This window comes from Xiphophorus hellerii, chromosome 7 (genome assembly GCF_003331165.1).
Source record: "Xiphophorus hellerii strain 12219 chromosome 7, Xiphophorus_hellerii-4.1, whole genome shotgun sequence".
In the NCBI taxonomy this organism is placed as follows: Eukaryota; Metazoa; Chordata; class Actinopteri; order Cyprinodontiformes; family Poeciliidae; genus Xiphophorus; species Xiphophorus hellerii.
In genome coordinates, this window is record NC_045678.1 from 9,213,590 (window position 1) to 9,237,496 (window position 23,907).

A 23,907-nucleotide genomic window follows, 5' to 3' on the forward strand; every position below is an offset into this window, starting at 1 on the left:
GAAGCGTCTGTAGTGGCCGCCATGAGCTGCCAGGGCTGTTCGAGGCTGCTTGCAGCTTTAATTTTAAATACTTTCATATAAGCAGCATGAGTAAGAGGGATTTACTTTTCAAAGGTGTTGATAATTAGTTTTAGTTATTATTATTTTGTCGGCTCAGAAAGACGTGAGTTAAAAATATAAAATGCATTAATTACAAGAAATGTATCTATGTGAAGACTTCGATTGATTTACAGAGGCGATTTCAGTTTCACTGTCGATAAAGGGTGCGGATCAGTGGCGCTACAAAAATAGTAGCATCGTATATGCAGTTCGGTGATTTAAACCACCTTTCAGTGACAGGTCGTTTGACCAATGGGTAGTTCCCAAAAGTCATTGTTTTGATTCCTCACAGCCAATAGGAGTGAAGAGAATTCCAAGGTAGGTGGGACTACTATATCCCGGTGCCAAGTAGTATCATTGTGAGCTTCAGCAACAGATGGCGACGGCAGGAGCGTTTAGCCGCGATTCAAATCTGTCAGGGTAGAGGTTCTGATGGCAGAGTCCCGACCTACTTCTTGACTTTTGGTTTCTAATGTTGGATTTGGAAAATAACCAAGACATCCGATTTTTACATGTTATTTCCTCTTTAGAGTTGTTTTTTAAAATTTGGTTTTAGTTCAGATTTCTGCTGGAGGCCTCAAAAGCCTCGGAGTAGATTTGGCGATCCAAGGAGTCCGGCATAAGGAGACGTCTGGAGTATTGCTCGTAAAGTTTCCTAAAAAATGTGTTTGACCATTTGTGTTGTTTTTAGGTGTTGCGGTTTCGCTTTATAAAGTTGGTTGTGTTCGCGTCACGGCAAAAGGTGGAATTAATGCGGAGTAAATTTTTAAGTTAAGGAGACAAGCTAACTGTTTAGCTACATAGCAACGAACTGGATGAATGAATGAAGCAGCTCGCAACTGCCTGGATTTAAAAGGAGAAACCGAGTTCATTATCACTACAAGTTTATGTCACGTTTTCCTACAAGGCGGCACTGATTTTCTTTACTCGGGAGAACATTTATGGGCAAGTGTTCCTCGACTGTTTCACCGGTTTTCCCACAAATGAACAGGAATGCTTGGCTTGGGAGTGGATGGGCAGCGGCAGTGTAGCACGCGAAGATAGCGCTGTGTCGGTGCTACGTCTCCTGATGTTTATTAGGAAGGGCGAGGTCAGCTTTAGCTAGCTACGAATATATATATATATATGCACTACTCGGACTTGTCAGCGATAAGTGTGAAAGCTTACGCCCAGAGTTGGGAATGGGGAACACGGTGTCATGCTGCGTCTCTCCGGAGTCGAGTCCCAAACTCCCTTCGAGGCAACCCGCGGAGCGGCTGGAGGAGTTCACCAGCACCGAAGTGAGCGACGACAACACCGGGCCCTATCTGCAGCACATCAGCGACAGGGAGGTCCCTGATGGTAGGTGCTTATCCGATTATTACTCACAAACTTGTGACATCTTGTGATCATTTGTAGTTCCCAGCGGGGGTTTTTTTTTTTTCTTTTCTTACCCAACTAAGAAGTGACTTAAATGGAAGAAAAATATTCACCCCCCATGTACGAACACCAAGATGTTTCACCATAATAGTGAAAGTATTCAGATAGAGATTACTGGCCAAGTTGCTCTAAGTGTTTTTTTTTCTTTTCTTTGCCAACCCACTGGCAGGATGAAAGCATTCTTGGCAGCGTTTAGATACCCACTGCATCATATTGATCCCACTGGCGTCAAATGATAGAGTTGCACATTAACATTAAAAACTAATTCTTAGATTTTCTTAAAGAAAATACAGTGCTTTGTAAAAAAGAAAAGTATTTATATTCCTTACAGTTTTCCACATCTTGTCACATTACAACTACAACCATCACCTTTTATATGAAGGAGTTTTATATGATACACCAACAAAAAGCAGTGCATGATTGTGAATTGAAAGAAATTTGATATAGCATCATAAAAAAACAACAACAACCAAGGAACAAATCGGACAGGTCAGCAATATGATTGTGGAGAAGTTATAAAACCAAGCATTGAACATCACACAGAGCAATGTACAGTTCATCACTTAAAAAATGAAAAAAGTGTGGCACAATTACAAAACTTCCAGGACAGTTTGACACAAACCAAGAGGCGTGGCGAGGAAGACGGTAATGAGAGAAGCGGTCGAACTTCCTGTGGTAGCTTTGGAGGAGCTGCAGAGATCTGAAGCTTAGGATAGCGCGATGGCACTGGACTTCATCAATCTGGCCTGAATGAAAGATTGTCGACAAGTCTGGACAGGAAGCCATGAGAAATCCTGTTTGCTACAGGCCATGTGGAAGAATGTGCTCTGGTCAAAGGAGATTCAAATTCCCACATTTGCCCACACCGAAAGACTGTTGTGTCGACATTAATCTTTTGGGGGTTTAACTATTTTCTGCAGTGAATGGAGAGTTTGTGAGAGTTGATAGGAGGATATGTAGGATAGGACCTACATACAGGAGAATCCTAGAAGGAAACAAAAGACTTGAGACTGTTGCAGATGTCCACCATCCAGCAGGACAGCTGTCCTAAGTATACAAGCAGAGCTGCGGTGGAATAGTTTAGATCAAAGCTGATTTGTGTTTTTAGGATGGCCTAGTCAAAGTTCAAGCCTAAATTCCACTGAGAATCCTTGGCAAAACTTGAAAGTTTGTCTCAGCAGATTCTCTCTATCCAATCAGACTGAGCTTTAGCTACTTTTGCAGAGATCTGGCAAAAACTGTAGTAGATAAATAAAACAAAAATTGTCACAAGGTGATCCTACAATGTATTCTACAATGTAACTCACACTTTTTTTATTATTTTTTTGTCTCTGCAGTGTAGCATTACTTTACTGGTCCAACGTGTAGAAAACACAATAAAATACATCGATGTGTGCAGTTTAATGTGACAAAATAGGCAGTTTAAGGTCTTGTAAAACAACAATATGTAACCTCCATCTTCGACACATTAGCAATTTATACTCCTATTTTCGTAAACTATTGCAAATAGGTCTTTCAACATCTATATAAAAGAAAACATCTTAAGTCTTGTATGTCTGTTGCTCTATATCCGCTGTTAGGAGTGTCGAAATTGCAAAACTCGATGTTCAAAAGTTCCAGCCAAGGTTTCACCCCCCCCCCCCCCCCCCCCCCCCCCCCCCCCATTGTCCTGCAGACCCCCGATCAGTTAAGGCATCTCAAATATTTGTCTCTAGTTGCCGCCCGAGCTCACTTTTGCAGCATCAGGACTCGTCTCCCTTCTTCGCCCTGATTTCCAGACATGCAAAGTATTCGTGGCATTCGTGTTAACTGTGCAGTCGGTCCGGAGACACCAGCTGTCGGTCAGACGAGGGTCAAAATCCGTCCAGCGGTCCTTCATGCATTCCTCCCAGTCCTCGCTTCACAAACACCCCCCATATCCTAATCCCCTCTCTTTTATGTAACGTGCCTTCTGCGAGGATTTGGAGAAAGAAGACTGTCATGGCATGCTCATAGAGGGATTATTTTATTTATTTTTTTTATGTTGTTATTTTGGGATTTAGCCACAATTCATAGAAGCAGATAGCTGAGTCAAGAGGATATAGTTTTGCAGAGTGTCTGTTTATTCATGGCCTTAGTTGTGCGCGCCGGGCTCATCTCTGCCCACAAACGAGAAGCAAACAGACACTCCCAGTCCCGCTTTTAAGCACTGATATGCTTGATGTTTTCGCAGAGCTGGCCTTGGAATTTAATCCATCGGACCACGCCCGAGCGAGCACCATCTTCCTCAGCAAGTCCCAGACAGACGGTCAGTGAACCTGGTATATCACACTGATGCATATATATATACACACACACAGAAAAGCTGCATTAAATCTCATTTTATGTGAACAGTCAGCATATACTGTATGTCTGAAACAGTCATCACTGGGATCTTATTTCTGATCCTTTTATTTATTTTTTTTTAAATGTGTACTTGGAAGTTTCCCCGCTCTTCCACATCAAATTTAAGTTCTTTGAAATGAAGCGTGCATACATGTTTAATTGTTTGGTTGTGGGTTCTGTTTCCTGTTTCACTTCTTCTTTTTTTTTTTTTAATCTTCGCAGTGCGCGACAAGAGAAAAAGCAACCACATAAACCATATCAATCGTGTAAGTTTTTTATTTTCTGCCCCGTTTCTTAGAAGAGGTGCTGAAATTTCCAAGTCTGCCTCATCTACACGTAGTTTGGATCAAGTAGGATTCTGACTCTTAAGTAACGATTTATAATTGAGTAATCATTTGATCAGACAACCTTTTCATAATTTATAATAAGCCTAATAAATGACACTGTAGACTGTGGGTGGAATTAAAAATATTTTAAAAGATGAAGTCTATGAGGTCTATTCAGTCTGCACTGTGGGCCATCTACTTGTTTTGTAAAGAGAAATGGTTCTGGATGTCAAATAAGATTGACTGTAAACCAGACGACATCATTTTAAGCTATAATGAATAAATGAATGTTATTTTATTCAGTTGAAGGCGTTTTATTTTGTGTTTGCGTGAACTTGGATTTCTGTCTCCAGGTTTCTCCCGGTCCGCTGTTGAAGAAGTACAGCTCCTGTTCTACCATCTTCATAGACGATAGCACCGTGAGCCAGCCAAACCTCAAAAGCACAATTAAATGGTGAGACTTCTCACACAGAAACACACACACACTCGTACTCATTGACGCGCCGATGAGAAAACCCTTATTTCTCATGAGAACATCGTGTTACATCACACTGTGGTAATCCTGACAGATGTTTGACTCAAACAGATGTCATCTTGCCTCATTTCACCTAACGGTGATGTTGTGACGTTGTTTTAGTGATGACAAGTTTAATCCTGTTGACTTAAACGTTTTGTCACTTTAAGCTCAATAAATAGCACAATTAACAAAAATTGTATCTTTATTGTCTTGTCCGCAGCGTCACTTTAGCAATATACTACCACATCAAAAACAGGTCAGTTTGAAGCTTGTATTATTATTTTACAGGTGAGTTGGTTGTGTCGTAGTGACGGATGTTCTGCTTGATTTTTAGGGACTCTGACAGGTCACTGGACATCTTTGATGAGAAGTTGCACCCTTTATCAGTAAGTGTCTGGATGTTCCTAAGCAACCATTAACGTTCAGGCCTTTGACTCTTCATTTGTCTATCGTAGCCGAAAGGATGCGGCCTGTAGACGGGATTCGAATGCCAGTTCTCTCGTTTGTTTTGCTTTTGTCGCCTTTAAACTTTTGGGGATTAGAAACGCCCGATGAAATGCTTTGGTTTTGCAATCCGAAACTCAGCTTTGTGTTGCAGCGGTCCCACCCAGTCGCCTGGCTTTTTAGTTCAAATGGATGTGAAACGCAGTGAAAGGAACGTCCTTCTCTTATGCAAATACCATATTACTCAAACACTGTAAAGCTATTCTGCATAGTACTGCTTCCTAACTAAATGATGGATGCATCTGGCTTGCAGAAGACCAATGTAGAGAGTTTGAAACTGGTTTTCATTGAAACTTGTAGGAAGCCCTGATTAGACAAAAATATTTTTCTTGGTATTTTTATCTTTTGGTGGTGGAACTAGCTAACTCTGCTCTTTTAAAGTTGAAAATCAGACTTGTTTCCATGGTGCACGACCAACAAACAAACAAATCAGTGTTTCCAGGTTGAAAGCACAGAGAGTTTCATGGACAAGCAGCATGGAGGAAGACGTGTACTTCCTCAGTGTTTCCCGACCTGAGAGAGGCGTCGCCTTAAATCAAGACGGGAGGGGAGAGTTTCTGTATAATAGATCCACTGCAAGCTAATATCACAAGAACCTGCTCCACTCTGTCCTTCTGGTTGGCACAAAAGGAGAGTGTGAATCTCAGAAAATCTACAAAGTGAACTTAAGTACTTGAAACGCTGAGAAGTTGTCTTTTTTCAGTCTACAAATCTTCAATAAAATAGATTGCTAGCAGCGGATACAACCCTAAATTTTGAGGTCTTTATGCATTTGTGGGGTTTTCTTTACACAAATTAACTTTATAACATGTAAGACCGTCTTACATTTTGTTTGACTGTTTTTAAGAAAGGGGACTTTATTGTTTTGGGAAAGTGTCGTTTTTACTTGATTTGCTTGAGGGGGAAAAAAACAATCGAAGATGTATTGAAAGTTGACCTTTTGTTTTCTGTCTGGTTGAGTTGGGCAGATGGAAAAACTCTCACCACTATTATAAAGTTCGGCCTAAAACAGTTTAATGGCTACTTATTTTGAAGGTTCTGCTTAAAGTTAATATAATGGCAAATAAGAAAGCACAACCTTAAATCTGTATTTGTTAAAAATTTAACAAATACAAATTTTTCATTTAACTGATACTCACCATGAAAGTCGTAACATGTACCTCACCGAAAAAGGAACTGGGATTTTCTTGGTTATTTCTAACCAGCGGCGTATTTGTGGTTTTAAACAGTGCTTCAAGCTTCAAACAGAAATACGTAGACTGCCAACCTCCAGCTGTTTTCACTACCAACCACTCTCCAGACCAGAACCATGTTCATATCCTACTTCCTCCCTTCAGTCATGTTTGAACCTTTCCGTCCCACACAGAAGGAGCCGGTCCCAGACGACTACGCGTACGTCGACCCAGAGCACAAACTCATCTATCGCTTCGTCAGGACGCTCTTCAGCGCTGCACAGCTCACCGCTGAATGTGCCATCGTCACACTCGTAAGTCGCTAGCATGCACAGTAGCAAATTTGTATTTCTTTATTTTTGGGCACATTAGTTTTCGGCTGTAGCTCCTTATTTAGTCACCAGAGGGCAGTAAAGTCCAGTGACAAGACATACGGCTCTTCACATTGTAAAGTGCAGGATGGACCCATGAGACATTGTGATTGGAATGGCAGGAACAATATTTTGGGGTTTTTTTTTTAAGTAATGATTTTTGCTAAATAAAGTATTGATTGTGTTCAGTGTATAATAAAAGACATTAGGGGATACTGAACTATTGTCAATTTTTCTAAATAATACTTATTGATGTTGTTTTTTCGTTCAGGTCTACTTAGAACGTTTGCTGACGTACGCAGAGCTGGACATTTGTCCGGCCAACTGGAAGCGGATTGTCCTGGGAGCCATCCTGTTGGCCTCCAAAGTCTGGGACGACCAGGCGGTGTGGAACGTCGACTACTGCCAGATCCTTAAAGACATCACTGTGGAGGACATGTAAGTCGCCTGCTGGAATGGATGCAATTTTATCCCACATTTAGCCTGAACGGATGGGGACTTTAAGGAAAGGAAGCAACTCTTCCTGTTGGAAGAGGAGTTCCTAAATAACCCAAAATCAAACTGAATCTAATGTGTGTTCTTGTTGCTAGAGTATTAGAGGAAAATGAAACATGTATATATTTGTTTTCTTGAGGTGGAACAGCAAACTGAGACAAGATAGTTTGCTTTTTTTCAAGTGCGATAAATTCTATAAAGTTTTATAGCAAATTGTCTTTGTAACTCTTAGCTCTACTAAAGACCGTTGGATCAGTTTCATATCAGGAGGCTTTTTGTTCTCATTGTGGCCGCCAAGGACTTGACTCCCAACATCAGGACCTTTTACTGCAGTTTAACCAGTTTCTTGCCAATTTGTGATCCATTTATTTATTTATTTTAAACAGCGAAATCATGACAAACGTACAGTCTTCAGCACGGTGTTACTGACTCAAATGTGGATAAATGATTCTGGTGGAAATGTTTCTCTGGAAATTTTCCTTTGGTTTTGTTGTTAGTCTGTCTCTCCATATAAAACTGGAAATATCATAGAACTCATTCTTTCCTTCTTCCTTTGTTTCTTTCTTTTTTTCACTTTCCTCACTGCCTTCACACTGCAAACATTTCGGCAATAGATTCATAGCAAACATTAGTATCTTTAACTGAAAGTGTAAGACATCAAGTTCATATCACTGAACTTTTTTGTGAGACACGTAGACAAAGTGAGTCTTCTTCAAGGAAAAAGTAGAAGAATGAGTCATCTCATAAACGTTCTTAAAAAATCCAAAAAAAACTCCGGCAACTGAAAATAGGACAACCATCTGACAAATACACAAACTGATTCAGTTTTTGACCCAAAACATTCAGTTAAATCGGGATCAGGTTTCCGTTCAGTTTATTCCTCAGCGCCGCAATTCCTCTTGTTTTGTTTATTTTTGCTTTCTCGGTGCCACATAAGTTGTACACAGAAAGCCACAAACATGCTTGCCCCTCTAATAAAAGCAATCTAATAAGATGCACTTAAAGCTGGCAGGAAAAAAAAAAAAAAAAAGAGTGCTGGAATAAATGGAAGCTGCAGCATCTCTGCCGTCAGGCTGCGAGCCGCTGAAGAGGCCAGGGGGGGCTGCACTCGGAGAGCCACGGCTTTATTTCCTGCAATTGCTTTTCCCGTGTCTGTGTGTGAAAGAGGTTGAGAGTGCTGGCTTGTTTTTTATGATTTGGTCAGAAGCGCTCTCTCCGCCCGCATGTGTGTGTTTGCTGCCCGTGTCCCCTCTCTTACCCCTCGCCATCCTCTCCTGCCTCCTCTCTCCGTTCCCTCCTGTGTCCGTCTGACCCGCACACTCTCTGCTCTGTTTTCATTGCTGCCACTGAAGTGTCTTTGTGAGCTGGTCGGAGTCTGGGCCGAGGGATGGGAAGAATAGGAGAGAGGGAAACAGAGAAAAATGGAAGGGAGGGTCTCAAGTGCTCTCACTGCTTCTACATAATGGCCCCGGCTCTCGTCCGCTCCATTAGTTGCCCTGGGAAACCAGACATCACACACACACACTCGCTCGTATGTACTCTCGCCACCTTTTGCTGACCAACAAAGCCTCCTGGATGTTGTCTCCGTGGCGACCACCTCCCTTAGGTTTACTCGTGACTGCGATGATGAGGAACCATGAAGGCGGTTGCCTGTCTGGAAGTGAATGAAAACAAATATTAAATCTCTTAACTTAACTCACTCCACCAAACTAGTCCTTGTGTTTTCCTGCAAATAATTAAACCATTCACCCTCTGGTTGACCCTCGGGCGTCTCCTTCCCCTCCAGGAATGAAATGGAGCGCCAGTTCCTGGAACTTCTCCAGTTTAATATCAACGTGCCAGCCAGTGTTTACGCCAAGTATTACTTTGACCTGCGGCAGCTGGCCGACGACAACAACCTCAACTTCCCGCTGGAGCCCCTCAACAACCAGCGCGCTCAGAAACTAGAGGTGGGTCGACCTCTAAACACCTATTAAAAAGCGCATTTGTGGTGTTTGTTGTCATTAGTAACTTATTAATGATGTAGTTGAGCTGTATCTGTAGAGACGAGATGCTTTAATATAAAAGAAAATCTTGCTCTTCACCAAGGCCTTCACACTTCCTGTTGAAAAATCTATTGAGAAAACATTTACATCTGCAACAATTTTAGTAATTTGAAGATTTAAGTAGATTTTTAACATTTTAAAAATGTATCATATTACTTTATTTTTGTATAGAGTTGCTGATTTTCTAAAGGGGGTCTTTCTGCTTGAGATTTGTGACAGTAGCTGCATTTCTAGTAACCATAGAATTGCACAAAATGATATTACGTAAATAAATTTAGCCAATTAAAAAAAAAAAAGAAAAACTCACGTTTTTTGATTTAAAAAGTTTGTGGGCTGGGATGAGGTGGTTTCTCAGCCACATAATAATAGATGTATTTCGCAGAACTACGTGAACTACAAACACTTTTTTTGTATCACACGGGTCACGTGATCTACACCCGGATGTTGCTACTGGCAAAAACCACAAAGAAGACGACAGCATCGCACAGTTCATAAAAAGTTGTGTGTTATTCGAGCATGTTGACTCCACAGCTCTTTGTGCACATCTGTAACAAGAACCTACAGTTGACCTTCTTTAACTCTTTTTTTTGTGCGATTGTTTGCTCAGGCCATTTCAAGACTGTGTGAAGACAAGTACAAGGATCTGAGTAAAGCAGCGCTGAGACGCTCCATCAGCGTAGACAACCTGATAGGTGTGCGGCACTCAAACGCCGTACTCTCGTAGCCCCGCCCCCCGGCCCATCCACCTGCAGCACAGCCGACACCGGACAAACCCACAGAGTCCTCGCAGCCGCATCAGACGGGGTTCTGCCTGCAAACGCCTTAGCATGGTGTCTGGTTCGCTGCCGCTTCACAGCTGCGTCGCCGATGAAGCTGAAATTATGGCTCCAGAGTAACCCAGAGTAAAGCCGTCCTTTTCACAGATCTATTATTTATTTCTCAACAAAACTCTCTTTTCCCCAGAAACAGTGTTTAAAAGACAAAAAAAACAAACAAACAGAAGGAGCGCTAGATTTTTAATTTGTCACAAAAACAGCATCAGTAGAAAAAGAAAAGTTCAGTCTGTTCTGTCTCGACAGACGAGGTTTTGGTTGATTTTTAATATTTTGGTTTCTGTGAACAAACCTCTAGAAGGTATTTGTACTTGCTTAGGTCAACCGGTGAGGTGATTCAGCCTTCAGAAAACTTATATCTGCAACAGCAAAGTCTGTACAACAAACCCCGTAATATCTCAACAGGAGACACAATATTCCCTTGGTGAGTAAGAAAACCCCATCTCTCTATCTTTTATTTTATTTTACGGCCAACTTTTTTCAGAATCATATCAAATTAGTGTTGGAAATATTTTCTTTTTGGTTTGTTACTACGTTTTTACAAACAGATTTTACCTGTTTGGCACCACTTGGAAGGTAAAATTCATATCTTAATTGTATCCAAATATATTCACAGACTATTTATTGTACCATTGAGCCTCAGGTTATGGGTATTGAGAATAGCTGCACAGCACTGAGAAATATCAGATGTGAATGTTTTTTGGAATAATTTGATGTTAGTTTTAACTTTTTCTGAAAATGCTCATCTTATCATTTTAATTGGGATAGCTAAAGATGTATTTTGTATTATATAGTACTTGTAAAAAAACAAAGTGTTGAATTATCCGTAATTAATATTTTATGCATTTATGTCTTTTGGTGGTCGTGATCAAAAGTTCTCCTGGCTTTCTAAAGGCCTTGACATTTTCAGTCCTCTTGTTAGAAGAGTAGCAGGATTTCATTTCTTAAGCCACGTAACACTGAGAACGTCAAGATCAAAAGAGCTTAAGCGAATTTGATAAGTTCTCCGAATAGTTTACTGGTCAGCTGGATGAGTTACTAGTATCAAGCTGTGTCTAGGCTTTCAGAAGTTAATACTTCCAAACTACTGAAACTGACTGGTCATTCCTAGATGCATCTCTTGCTCACAAGTCAGATATCAGTTTTTCACTTTTGAACTTTGAACTTCTGTTTAGAAGAGTAATCATTGACCTTTCAAAACATCCTTTAAATTTATTTGACCACTTTCAGGGAACTGAAGAGGTTAGAAATCCATCAGCTAGCTAGAATGTTAGCTGGATAGCTGAAGGCCTTAACTAGCTAACTTAAAGTACTAAATAGCTAGCTAAGTAGCTAACTCAAGATAAACTAGCCACCTAGCTAGAAAGATAACATGATAGCTAGCTTACTAGTTATCATGTTGGAAAGATAACATGATAGCTAGCTTACTAGTTATCTGTCTAGCTATCATGTTATCTAGCTTACTTGCTAGGTGGCTAGTTAGCTAGTTATGTATTTCTTGTCTATGTATGAAAATAATACAGCATTGACATCACAATATCAGTGTTTTCACAAACAACTGGTTGGATGCATATTTGATAGGCTTTTATATTCCAAGACTTTCATCCTCTGATTATTGATTACATATAATACATAAGTTGCAGCTCTTCAGCAGCTGCGATCCTAAAGCTCCCAGAGACTGGCGGAGGCTGTATGGGGGATCAAGTAGGAGTCTGGGGAAAATGTGAGTTAATCATTGTTGGAAATTGCTGTCACAATATTCAGATGCTGTATCGCATTTTAATTTGCTCCAGATATTATGCAGCTTGATTATTTTATCAGTATGGAAATAACTGTTGCGTTTCTATTTGGAATAATTACGTCATGTTGAAAGTTTATCATCCTAGGGTAGGAGAGTGTGATTCCAGCCCATGCCCTATTCAGCTTTATGTGGCTTAAAAAATAATTGACGTTGCTGGGAAAATAGTCTGGACTAAAGCAAGACCTCCAAAATACTGTAGGGCTTTCAGAAAGACCCATGAACTGTGATCAAGACCACTTTAAAATCATTCTCAAAGATAACATACAGAGCTATTAGGGATAACTCAAGACTACAGTACATTTGAGCTGAAATTTTAAACGTTTTAGGTAATCTGAACTGAACATGTCTAATGACAGGATCTTACTGGTAACACTCCACTCCAGATGGTTGGAGTGATCAAAGCTTCAGTCAGCTGTTGTGCGTCAGAAATCAGAACTGCCAATTGTGGAATTTGTTGTAATGCCATCTATACATCTGTACCTTTTTGGATGATCAAATGCTGCTGATTATAGATCAGTACTGCTACTGACTGGAGGGGGGGGGATCTCCCCTTCCTCACCTCCAATCCAGCTTTTGTTTCAAAGCCCCTCAGATCTCACCATCGACAGAAACCTCCCAACCCTTTGTTCAAAAACACGACATAGATACAGAGGGAACAAAAGACTGATGGACAACCCTCTCCTTTTTGCTTACTATGTAGGCTACTAGCTGTGAAATTATTCTTTTTAATGGAAAGAAGAATTTGCAAATGGAGTATTTTAAATAAACACTAATCATGTGACAAATACATGCTGTGCTGGTTATTTTTACTCTAAGATGTCAAAAAAAAAAAGACTGTAAAGTTATGCGGGATAAAACATCTGGTCCCAGTCACAACAGCAGCAGAGCTGGTATGTGTTCTTTGCTCTTGTGAATGTAATAATCTCAGAAAAAAAAAAATCACACGATGTGGCAAAACTCAAAGCCAACTGTTTTTAATTCCACAACAAGAATTTCAGATCTACAGTTACGTTTATAATTTCCCTTGAAAATATCTGACGTTGAAAGCGGAGGTACGGTAAGCTAACTGAACCCAAACACCTGCTGCCCTCTATTCACATTGGATTCTTTCACACACCAGACAGAGCAGCGGCCTCACACTGCAGGCTGTGAAACATAAACCAGTCATAAAGACTTCAGCCCACATAAAGACATTAATCAATTTTATCCACACTAAGTGTTATTTTTTTCCTTTTAAAATACTTTTTAGTTCTTCATAGACTGGGAGCACTCGAAAAAGATTTTGTGGTTCTTGAGCGGCAGTGAGTGATGTGAGGAACATTTTCAAACTCTTGCAATTTATCAGCTGAGTAATATTACAGCATCAGCTCCGTTAATGGTGTCCAAAGTAATTCAGAAATTTTTAAACTGGCTTCTCTGAAATGGACATCGATTCAAAGATTTTGCCAATGTTAGGGGATTGCAGTTGTCATTTTTCTATGCTCGTTATCATATTAAAAATAAATCAGTGTTAAGGAGGTTGTTGATTTGGCAGAAAAAAATATATATATTAAAATTTAAATATTCAGCTAAGCCCAAAAATATTCACACCCCTCATGGATTTTACCAACTTGTTTGTTAACAATTATAGGAACGTTTTTTATGCAGACTTTTCCATTGTTTAAAAGTGTGAAACTAATTTTTAAAAAATGAAATAAACCATTTCTTTTTTCAAACCTGATCTTTTTTTTCTGTTTACATTGTTTCATTATCAGAAACAAAATACTTGGCTGAATTAAAAGTACAATGTAAAACCCACACGTCTTGTTGAATCACTGCAAGCTTGTCCGGGTGACAGTGAACGCGGCAGGCTGCGGAGGTTTGAGAAAACACGAAGCGAGCAGCTCCGTAGTGAACCAGTAGGGGGCGCTAAAGACCGAGTTCCTTCTATTTAAATCTCGTTGCCTTTGATCATTATTGTGCGTTTCTTCACACAGCACAGACAGAACTGGCTCTCCTTTCACAAAGACACTTTAATGAGTTCACAGAACTAAAGAGGTCGTGTTAGAGCGCACTATACAGACGAAACAAAGGAAGTTCCTAGTCACAGTAATAAATTTCCAAGAGCATATTCAGTTTGGATTCACACGGAGCACCACCACTCTAACATCGAGCTACAACATCACATTTATGGACAATTATTTGTTTCTGTGGCCTCTTATACATAGCTTGGCAGTATGTTAGGGTTTTTTTTTTTTTACAGAAACATTACGTTGTTTTTTTTTTCTTTTCTTTACAACAAATATTTGCAGTATGTACAACAATAAATATATATTTTTTATTTTTCCAGTGCTCAGGAATATCCGATTACCTCAGGGGAGGATTGCTTGTTTTAAGTGAGAGTCAGATTTGGTCAAGTGTCTCAGCTGCAGTGCAAAAAAAAAAAAAAAAAAAAAAAGAAATCACTTAAGAGATTTTGTCGAGATTCAGAGTCTCAAACGTATGTTTTGCTTTTGTTTTAACTTATTTCCCATAATGTATGCTTATATATACTTTTTACATTATTTACGCTCTGAATCTTTTCGTTCAGTATTTACTGTTTATAGTTTATATTTAGGGTAAAATGACACAAACTTATAGTTCTGGTTTCTTGTCCACAATCACAGGTTCTCTAAAATGTTTCGTGTTGCCACACAGTTCATATATGGGACGGAGGGGCTTTCTGATAGATCCCCGACGACAACCCAGTTCGAGTGTGTCCCGTTAAGGCTGTGCTAGCTTCGCTGTACATGGAAGGCGGTGCAGTGACCTTCTGTGGCCAGCAGGGGCAGCATCGGGCCACGAATCTCCTCCACGACTCCAGAGTTTTTCCCGACCAAATCCAAACTCCGGATGTGATGCCCACCACCAAGCACATGAAGTACTTGAGCATGAAGATGGCGTAGTCCGGGCCCGAGCCCGAGCGCTGGCGCTCCGACAGGCAGGAGCAGGCCAGGGCTCGCTCCCAGCCGGGTCGGTAGTGCTGCTCGTAGACCAGGCATGCCACCACGATGGTGGCGGGGACTGTGTACAGCACTGTGAAAAGCCCAATTCGGATCATCAGCCGCTCCAGTTTGTCCGTCTTGGTGCCACCTTGTTTGATGATGCTCCTGATGCGGAACAAAGAGACAAACCCAGCCAGTAAGAACAGCGAGCCTGTGAAGAGGTAGACCACAAGAGGGGCCAGCACAAACCCCCTCAGATTCTCCAGACTCTGGTTCCCGATGTAGCAGATTCCAGCCACGGGATCCCCGTCCACGGAACTGAGAGCGAGGACCACGATGGACTTGACACTCGGGATGAGCCATGCAGCCAGGTGGAAGTACTGCGAGTATCCAGCAATGGCCTCGCTACCCCACTTCATTCCCGCCGCGAGAAACCACGTGAAGGACAACACCACCCACCAGATGGAGCTGGCCATCCCGAAGAAGTACACCAGCAGGAAGACTAGGGTGCAGAGAGCGGGGCCGGAAGCGTCATACAGGATGTGCAGCTGGCTTCCGCCGAGGCCGCTGTAGCCACAAGCCACTCGCTCATGACCCGCAACCAGACGTATGATGAAGCCCAAGGAGACGAAGAGGTAGCAGGCAGCCAGGAAGATGATGGGCCTCTCGGGGTACTTGAACCGCTCCATGTCAATGAGGAAAGTGGCCACGGTGGTCAGCGTGGAGATGAAGCACAGCACGGACCAGAGCCCGACCCAGAAGCTGGTGAAGGCGCGTTCGTCCGCCGAGAAGTAGGGCAGGTGGCAGGGCTGGGCGCAGTTGGGCAAAGGGCCGGTCTGGACTCTGCCGTAGAGAGCGTGGGACTCCCGCTTGATGGGGACCAGGGGGTCTCTGCAACGGCACTCCCTGTCACACTGCGGTGGGCTGGGAGGTCTGGTTCTGACTTTGGGGGTGGACTTCGGGAACGAAGGGGCCAGAGTGGTGGTCTCACTGCTGTTCTGGTCCATGCACAGGGTCTCGTCGCCGAGCTGGGGCAGCTGCTCGCAGCTCATCCTCTCAGGCCACTCGAAGCCATATTGGCTCATGAGGGGGGAGCAGCCTCGCTTGGCCCGCTCGCACACGGAGCGGCAGGGGGGCAGCGGCTTCCTGTAGTCCGGCAAGCAGATTGGAGTGTACATGCTGCAGAGGAAGAACAGCAGGTCTGGGGAGCAGCGGATGCGGACCAGGGGCCAGAACTGGTGCACCTCCAGCCCCACTTCCTCCTGGGTGTCGTGATTGAATTGATTGGGCATGTATGTCAAGTTGTAACCAATGCCTTTACACATGGGCACTGTAATGGGCTCACAAACCAAGACCTTGGAGGCTCCTGATGTGAAACCGAGAGACCAGAAAACGAAAAGCAGGTACAGCATCAGGCTGTACGGCATGAGTCTCACTGCTGATGCCATGGATGAAGTAAGTCTGTTATCCGGTTATGGCAGAGTCTTTACACCAACTGAAATAAAGAAGGGCGCATTTTACCCAAGTTTATGGCGGAAACTTTATGTTTTAGACGAGTCAACAGAAGAAAGTTCTGTTCTGAGAGAAAAGACACAAATCAGCCTGTTGAAGGGTAAAATGGATATCTGATGGGGAAACCAGTTGTGCCAGCACGCTGTCAATCATTCACCAGCGCTCCTGCAATCATTACGGAGAAAGTTCATATCCGGCAGTCACGTTCCAATAAATTTAACGACCCTGTAGCATTTCAACCCTCTGCACGTCCTCCAAACATGCACTGTATGCCGGAAAGAGTCGCATCATCAGTGCTGTAGAGTTAAAAAAAAAAAAAAAAACTAAATAAGAAATAAAGAAAAGGATGGTAAGACAGATTGAACAGCTGGTAAATGTGAGCAATATAAATATCCAGAAGTCTCCTCTTTCTGTGCCACGAGGAACCAGGTGAGTAAAATCCACTTGATGCGTTTCCCTCGATGGATTTAATCCGCCCCGCGACTTGAACAACTTCTGAAAAGTGAACTTTCTGATTCTCCTGAGTGAAAACAGCCAGAGCAGAAGTGAGCAGCAGCAGCAGCAGAAGAAGAAGAAGAGTCCCTCGGGGCAAAAACTTAATCCCGCGCCGTCGGGTTTGCGGCCACGCGCGGATCGCTGCGCTCCCTGCGCCCGAGGACGAAGTGAAGTCCGTCTGAAGCTGCGGCACCTTCTCATCAAACACAGGCTCTGCTGCGTTCACGGCTGTCGGAAATGTCAAAACTCAGCTGGGAGCGCGCTCCCGCTTCTGAATGTCACTTGACGTTTTAGTCTAGTTGGACTTAGCTTTAGTTTTTATGTGCTGTCAGTACCGATCGCTGTCTGCATGCCTGGTCCCTTTTTAACTTTTGCACTGCACTTTGTGTTACATTCAAATGTATGATCGACGTTCTGTAAATTTGACTGATTGGCATAAAATAACTTGTTGACACTATGTCAGATAAGTAAACGCTATTCAGTCAACCTAATTGCTTCAAATTGAAATTAATCAGCAATTTTTACATATTAATATTCGAAGCAGAGCAGATATATATTTTTTAAAGGTTGATGTGTAGCTATTTTGATGAGTTCTGTAAGAATAAGGGGTGGCAGGTCTAATTTATTTGCAAAAAAAAAATCAAGTAAGTTAATTTTTCAGACATTAAAAAAAAACATTAACTTATAGACCTTGCTAATGACAGAATCAGCAGTACAACAAAAATATATCTGCTAATATTTTTAGCGGAGTTTATATGTTGTGCTTTCAGCTTTTCGTCCCACAAAAATCCTGAATGTTCCTCTTTTTGTATCGTTAGAAAAGAATGATCTCCGCAACCACTTGCTCTGAGGCTTAAATCAAATTTCAAATACCTAGCGGTCCGTGAACACATCAGAGAGCAATTTTATATTATAGGACTTCCTGCTTTAGGAGGTGGGAGTTCCCAGAGGAGCCTAAAGGCACCTGACGAGAGTGTCTGACACCTTCACAAACATAAGACGGAAAATGACGCTATTATTTGTTGTTTGGTCCTGCATATATATTTTTTTCCTGACAGAAGAATGTGGCATTATTTTTTAAAATGTATTCTAATGCAGACTTTGCCAAAGTATTTGTTCTGAAACACGAGTTTCCTGAACCAGGAAAGTGTTCTTAGTTGTAGCACATAGATGGTAGTCACACTTTGAAGATATACTGTATGTTGCTAGCCAGTTCACCCCTGTCAATCATTGCTGTGCTAGCTGCGTTAGCATGGTGCTTTGAAGTCAGTAAATAGATGCTACATGCTATATTTGAGAAAGTCTTACTACCTAATGTTCAGTTAGGCCCCAAAGTTACTCATAGAGCAGGACAATAACATTTAAATTCAAATGGGAAACATGTTTTGGTGTGATTCCACTGGTATTTTGTTCAGTTTATCTGTGGAGGTAAATGTTTAAAGCTGGAAGGTCTCCTTACCATCACCCTAATCTTGAGAGCCCTCAGGTTCAAATCGGGACTCCAAAATGTCAGCATTGCTTCCAATCAGAACAAAAAACAAAACATGTTGGTAAAATCAAAAGAATAATTTGAATAAACCATTATTCCTATATGTGAAGAACTGTGCACATCTAGAGACTATAATTCAAAATCGTTTTATTTTATTTTTTTGCAAAGTGGGATTTTTATAAATTGACCATACGGAGATGTGTTTAGGGTTGTTATGTCTATGATATATATTTAATACACAGTCCTTATTGTCTTATAACCACATCATTCTTCTTTAAGCTGCTCAAAGGTCTTTTAATGTGTTTTTTTTTGGTAATTTCCCATCAGAAAAGCAAAACCAACTGCAACACACAGACTTTGTGTTGCAATCGTAATTAATGCATTGTTAGAGTACCGTAAACTCAGCGTCATTTTTCACCTTTTAAAAGAGCAAAAGATACTTTTGAAACTCTACAAAACTCATATCTACAGCTCTTCACTCAGGTGAAACCACTTATTTATTTATTTTTTAAATAGATGAAGCAGTTGTTTGTGACTTTACTGGTCCTTTGGTATTTTTATTAGATGTTACAAAGTTGCACTGATTTAAGATAAGACATGAAAGCCAGATTATTTCCCAGTCGATCATGTTTTATATGGAAAAGAAAGGGGGAAAAAAATGAAGCATTTGCTGATCAGGGATCCAGCTTCATTATAGAGATAATGTACAATCACAGAAAACATGTACAAAAATCAGGGGGAAGACAAAAATCTTCCACTTTTTTTAAAGAAAGACATTTGAAATATTGTCCTATTTCGTCTCCGTTTGGTCTATAAACCGACAGGAAACAAATGGGTTTATTCTCATACAATCCTCTGTATTCTAACACAGATTACAGAGGATTTATCTGTGACTCTCAACCAGGCAAACTGAAAGAAAACTAAATCTGTGGCGCTCAGTAACCGAACCTCTGCTCTCTGCGTCTCTCGCCGCCGCATGAGACAAAGGTCGCAACGCTCTCTTGGGGACAAAGGTCTCCGAAGGTGTGTTGGCGTGTGTTTGAGCAGTCAGGGTGTGTGTGCTCAGCGTATCAACTAGGAGGAGGCTAGACCTGATCTACCTTCGCTCAGGTCAGTCTGACAGATAAACGTAAACAGTGGAGAGTTCTGTGTTTAAACCCTGAAAGGAATCACAAACACACGCACGCACACACACACACCCGTACAGACAAGGATGTGTGTGAACATACGTGTGATTATGATGTAGGGATTCTCTCAAGTGCCAGGTTTGTATGACTAAAACGGGAGAGGGAACAGCAGTTATCGATTAATCTATCAATTATTCAGACGGTTAATCGATTCATCGGATTTTTAAAAATTGGCAGATTTTTTATGTAAGATCTCATTAGATTTGAACATTTTATTGCCTAAAACACAACAGCGTAGCATTCCTGCAGGGAACAGTCGATCTTTTGTAGCAAAGGACGTAGCTGCAGCTAAAACAGGACTAATAACATCAACATGTGAAAAGCTCAGACATTTCTGCCTGACTTAGCATCAGTACAGCGTACGACTGATCCGATGATACCTTTTTTTGGATTAACTGATTTGTAATTTGATGGCAAAATGTGCTTGATATGAGATTTTCTTACAGAATTTAACAAGATGGAGATAAAACTACGGTACATGCCACTTGAGTTCTGAATAGAACAGATTTACAGAAAAAGATTATTTATTTTTTTATTTTAAGTGCATACTTTCTTGGACAGTTTTGGCTTAATTACTGCTCTGACTGTGTTGTTCTTTCAGGAAATGGGCTTTTTTTTTTAAGAGTCTGCTCACCCCAGTTAACGATTAATCGATCACGAAATTAGCTAATGATAATTTCATGACGATTAATTGTTTCAGTCCTGTCGTACACGCACGTCTCCACTTGCTACATCTGAGCTAAACCCTATTTTAATCCTTCACATTTAATTTGAAACATTTAAGCCAAGACAATCGATCGTTTTGCTTTTTTCAGTCTTGAACATTTATAACACATCCACATATTCTGTGAAAACAATAGTCACTAAGAAGGCTTTAAAATATTTGTTTAAGAAATAAAAATATGAAAAGTAAATTCCACTTGTGTGCAATTTAATCCCAGGATGAGTCTGGGGGTTTTTTTGTTGGTTTTTTTTCTGTAAGTGCCTTCGAGGATTATTAGAGAAGAAACAACATCATGAAGACCACTGAGAAAACTGGTCCTAATGGAAAAGTGTCACGAATTAATGGTTTGCTGAAATAAACCCATGGAAAGTCCCATTCAAGGCGACAACAACCCTAAACACACAGCCAGAGCTACATGGGAGATTAAAACATGTTGGAGTCAGACCTAGATCTGACTATTTTATCAAAGAATACTGCAAAACCACAAAATCTTACCGAGTAAATTGGGTCCAGTTTCTAGTGCAGATATCTTAGCACACTTGACATAAAGTAAACTACCTTAAAAGTAGCTTTTCAGCAGGAAATAGGTGCTTGTTTTAAATAAATAGTTCCTTAATATTGATGAAAAAGGACTTCCCCATGTTAACTTCTAACATGGAAATATGTCTTGGTACAAGTGAAATAATCTGCCAATGGAACAAATATTTTTTTCATCAATATTAATTAATTATTTACTTAAAACAAGCGCCTATATCTTGCTAAAAAGTTACTTTTAAGTTAGATTTGTCTTATTTCAAATGTGCTAAGGTATTGGTACTAGATACTAGACCAGAAATACTTGATAAGATTTTATGTTTTTTGCAGTGAACAGTGAGTCAGAAGAAGAAGAAAACAATCTGTATTACGTATGGTAAGGTGGTGGCGGCGAACTCCACAGCATGCAGCAGCTGTAGTCAACAAAGTCACGGGCTTTATTTCAGACAAAGACTCAGCTGAACACAAATATAAGGCCCCACGTTGTGGATTTCGGTTCACACCCTGTGTGACCTGAACGCACCTTCGGCAGTCTGAACATGAGAGCTGAGCTCCAGTGTGCCGAGTGGGTTTTGTCTCCCCCTCCCACACTCGCGTCGGCGACATGCAGAGACCTGGAACTTGTTTGAGTGAAGCAAACAAAACAAACGCCGAGTCTTTGGTGACGGCCTGAGATACCCCTCCATGGCAAAGATTTGGTTTTTCAAAGTAAAAGCAGACAAAATAGTGGATTTGTACTTAAGAATAAATACATTGCAGCAATGGTTGAAACCAGTCTGCTCTGTGGCAACCTGCTGAAAGCTTCGATTCGGCCGATGAAGCTCCTGAATAACCAGGTCACTGGGGCCCTGCCAGCTTTTGTGCAGAAGCTCACTAAAATGTAGCGACATTGTGTGTGTGTGTGTGTGTGTGTATGTGTGTTGGTCCCGTTCTTCCCTCCTCTGTAACCGCTGTCCACATCCATCCACCCCCGCCCCCCAAAGCCTTCGTTTTCCTCCCTTCATCCCCCTTTTTCCTCCTTAAACTGTCTTTTGTTTTCATTTAGGGTGGCATTTCTGCTCCGCCGTCGACCGGGCCCCTCAAATGAGTCTTGACTGGCTCGCAGGCCACTGGAGAAGCACAAAGGACTTCGCTCTGCTCGCTACAGTTGATCCATTGTGGCCGTCCCACAATGCACTAATTGGCGATGACAATTAAGCGCGGTCGACACTCAGCTTCAATTTGCGGCTGCTGCCCGACGTACATAAAAGGCGAACAGTTCGGCCTCCCGAGCCCGCCGCTCTCTCAGAAAATGTCCAGACTCCCTTGGGAAAACGCGCGCACACACACATACACACACACATATATACATAGATGTATGTTTCCGCCCTCAGCTGAGCCAGATGAGCTCATAAGACGGCAGGCAAACGCGCGCTAACGTGAGCAAACAGTGACCTTGGAGTCTGGGCTTCACAGACGAGGGCATTTAAATCGCATCCTGTCTTTTAATATACACATGTTGGACTTTTTCCGTTTAAAGAACTAATGGCGTTCACATTTCCACACCTACAAAAGTGCATAGCATCATGCTCACGTGTCTAATAGTGTGTTGGCGCCTCTTTTGCTGCCAAAACAGTCTTGACCCATCAAGGCATGGACTCCTTCCGGGTCTGTTAGTCGGGGTGTAGTGGCTAGCGCCAACACGCTGGCAGCAGATCCTTAAAGTCCTGGAAGTACCGATGCAGGGTCTCAATGGTTTGGACATGTTTATCCAACACATTCCTCAGACGGTTGATTGGATTAAGATCGGGGAAATTTGGAGGGAAAGTCACCAACTTAAACTTATGCTCCACATCCTTGCTGCTCTGGTGGCGGGGCGTCTTATTCTGCTGTAGGAAGCCACCATCATCAGGGAAGGCCTTTTCCCCCCCATCACAGCATACCTGTAATCTGACAAAACGCTTCAGTCGCACAAACAGTCACACTGTTTCCACCTGGTTTGCCCTTTCCCCACAGCGGCACCTCGTGTTCCTCAGGTAAATGACACACAAACACAACTAACCGTAATCGTTTGTTGGCGTTTTTGGCAGTGGACAGACTCACCATGGACATCCTTAATGTTTCTCAGCTCCAAATGCAACCAATAGTGAAGTGTATTCTTTCTATCCGAACTGGGAATGAGCCTTGGCCACCAATGAACATTTCCTCCCTTGGACCAGATACTGACCACTAGGAACGCACCTAAAAACCTTCAGCTTTGGTTTAACCTCTGACCCAACTATCCAGCATCACCGTCCGGCTCCAGTCCTTATAAATGCCCATTTTCTTCCTGCTTCTGACATATCGTTTTTGAGGTAAAATGGTCTCTCACTGTCTAATACACACCCAATACTATCCAAATCAACAATAAAGACCAGTCAGAGTGATTTCAGAGTGTGTGTTATGACTTGAATCCTCGTTCAGTCACCGTTTGAATTCAGCAACAAGGCCGTTTAAAGGGCTTCCCATTATACAGTCACCAATTGTGAAACAAGCAGTAAACACTACATTTTGTCAAGAAGTGCCATAATCAAAAATCATCAATACGCACCAAATTTGTCGATCGGTGATCCATTTTACTGCTAATCCAGGGCAACTCCGTCTCTAAATGCCGCTTTGAACAGCTGCTGGGGTTAATGGATTCCTGTCTATCATATTTATTCCAGAGGGGAAAAAAACACATTCTGGGTTAACAATGAATAGTTTCTACACACTTTGATTATTAAAAAAAAAAGAAATAAAACAAAAAAACAAAGTTTGAATTAAACAAGAAGGCTGAGTTGCGTTTTTCCTGTTGGAATAGAGGCACAGCTGAGTTTTTTTTAAACTATTATTTCTTAATGTTGATTTTTTTTTTCATTGTGAGTTTAATCAACAGCTACAATAGAGGAATTTTAACTATCTCATTGAAACTCGGTTCTTAATTGTTGCACTCTATGTGTCCCAATTTCGTTGTAATGAATGGTAGAAGAAAGAACTGACTGTTTAATGTTTCGAGTCACTGCCCCTAGTGGCCGTAAGTGGTATTACCAGTACGTG

General features: G+C 41.6%; 2 protein-coding genes across 2 annotated transcripts; one reads left to right on the top strand and one right to left on the bottom strand.

Annotated features, from left to right (window-relative positions):
• The first annotated feature begins 449 nt into the window (after positions 1 to 449).
• Positions 450 to 12,733, top strand: ccnyl1 (cyclin Y-like 1). The gene is made up of 10 exons (XM_032567893.1): positions 450 to 1,440; positions 3,731 to 3,805; positions 4,105 to 4,148; positions 4,562 to 4,662; positions 4,946 to 4,981; positions 5,060 to 5,111; positions 6,596 to 6,715; positions 7,044 to 7,210; positions 9,054 to 9,216; positions 9,920 to 12,733. Exons 1-10 carry the CDS (start codon positions 1,281 to 1,283, stop codon positions 10,034 to 10,036), a joined length of 1,035 nt encoding a protein of 344 aa, XP_032423784.1. The 5' UTR covers positions 450 to 1,280; the 3' UTR covers positions 10,037 to 12,733.
• Positions 12,734 to 12,904: 171 nt separating this feature from the next.
• fzd5 (frizzled class receptor 5) lies at positions 12,905 to 17,507 on the bottom strand. The gene has a single exon (XM_032567892.1). The coding sequence runs from the start codon at positions 16,355 to 16,357 to the stop codon at positions 14,624 to 14,626; it is 1,734 nt and encodes a 577-aa protein (XP_032423783.1). The 5' UTR covers positions 16,358 to 17,507; the 3' UTR covers positions 12,905 to 14,623.
• Positions 17,508 to 23,907: the final 6,400 nt, after the last annotated feature.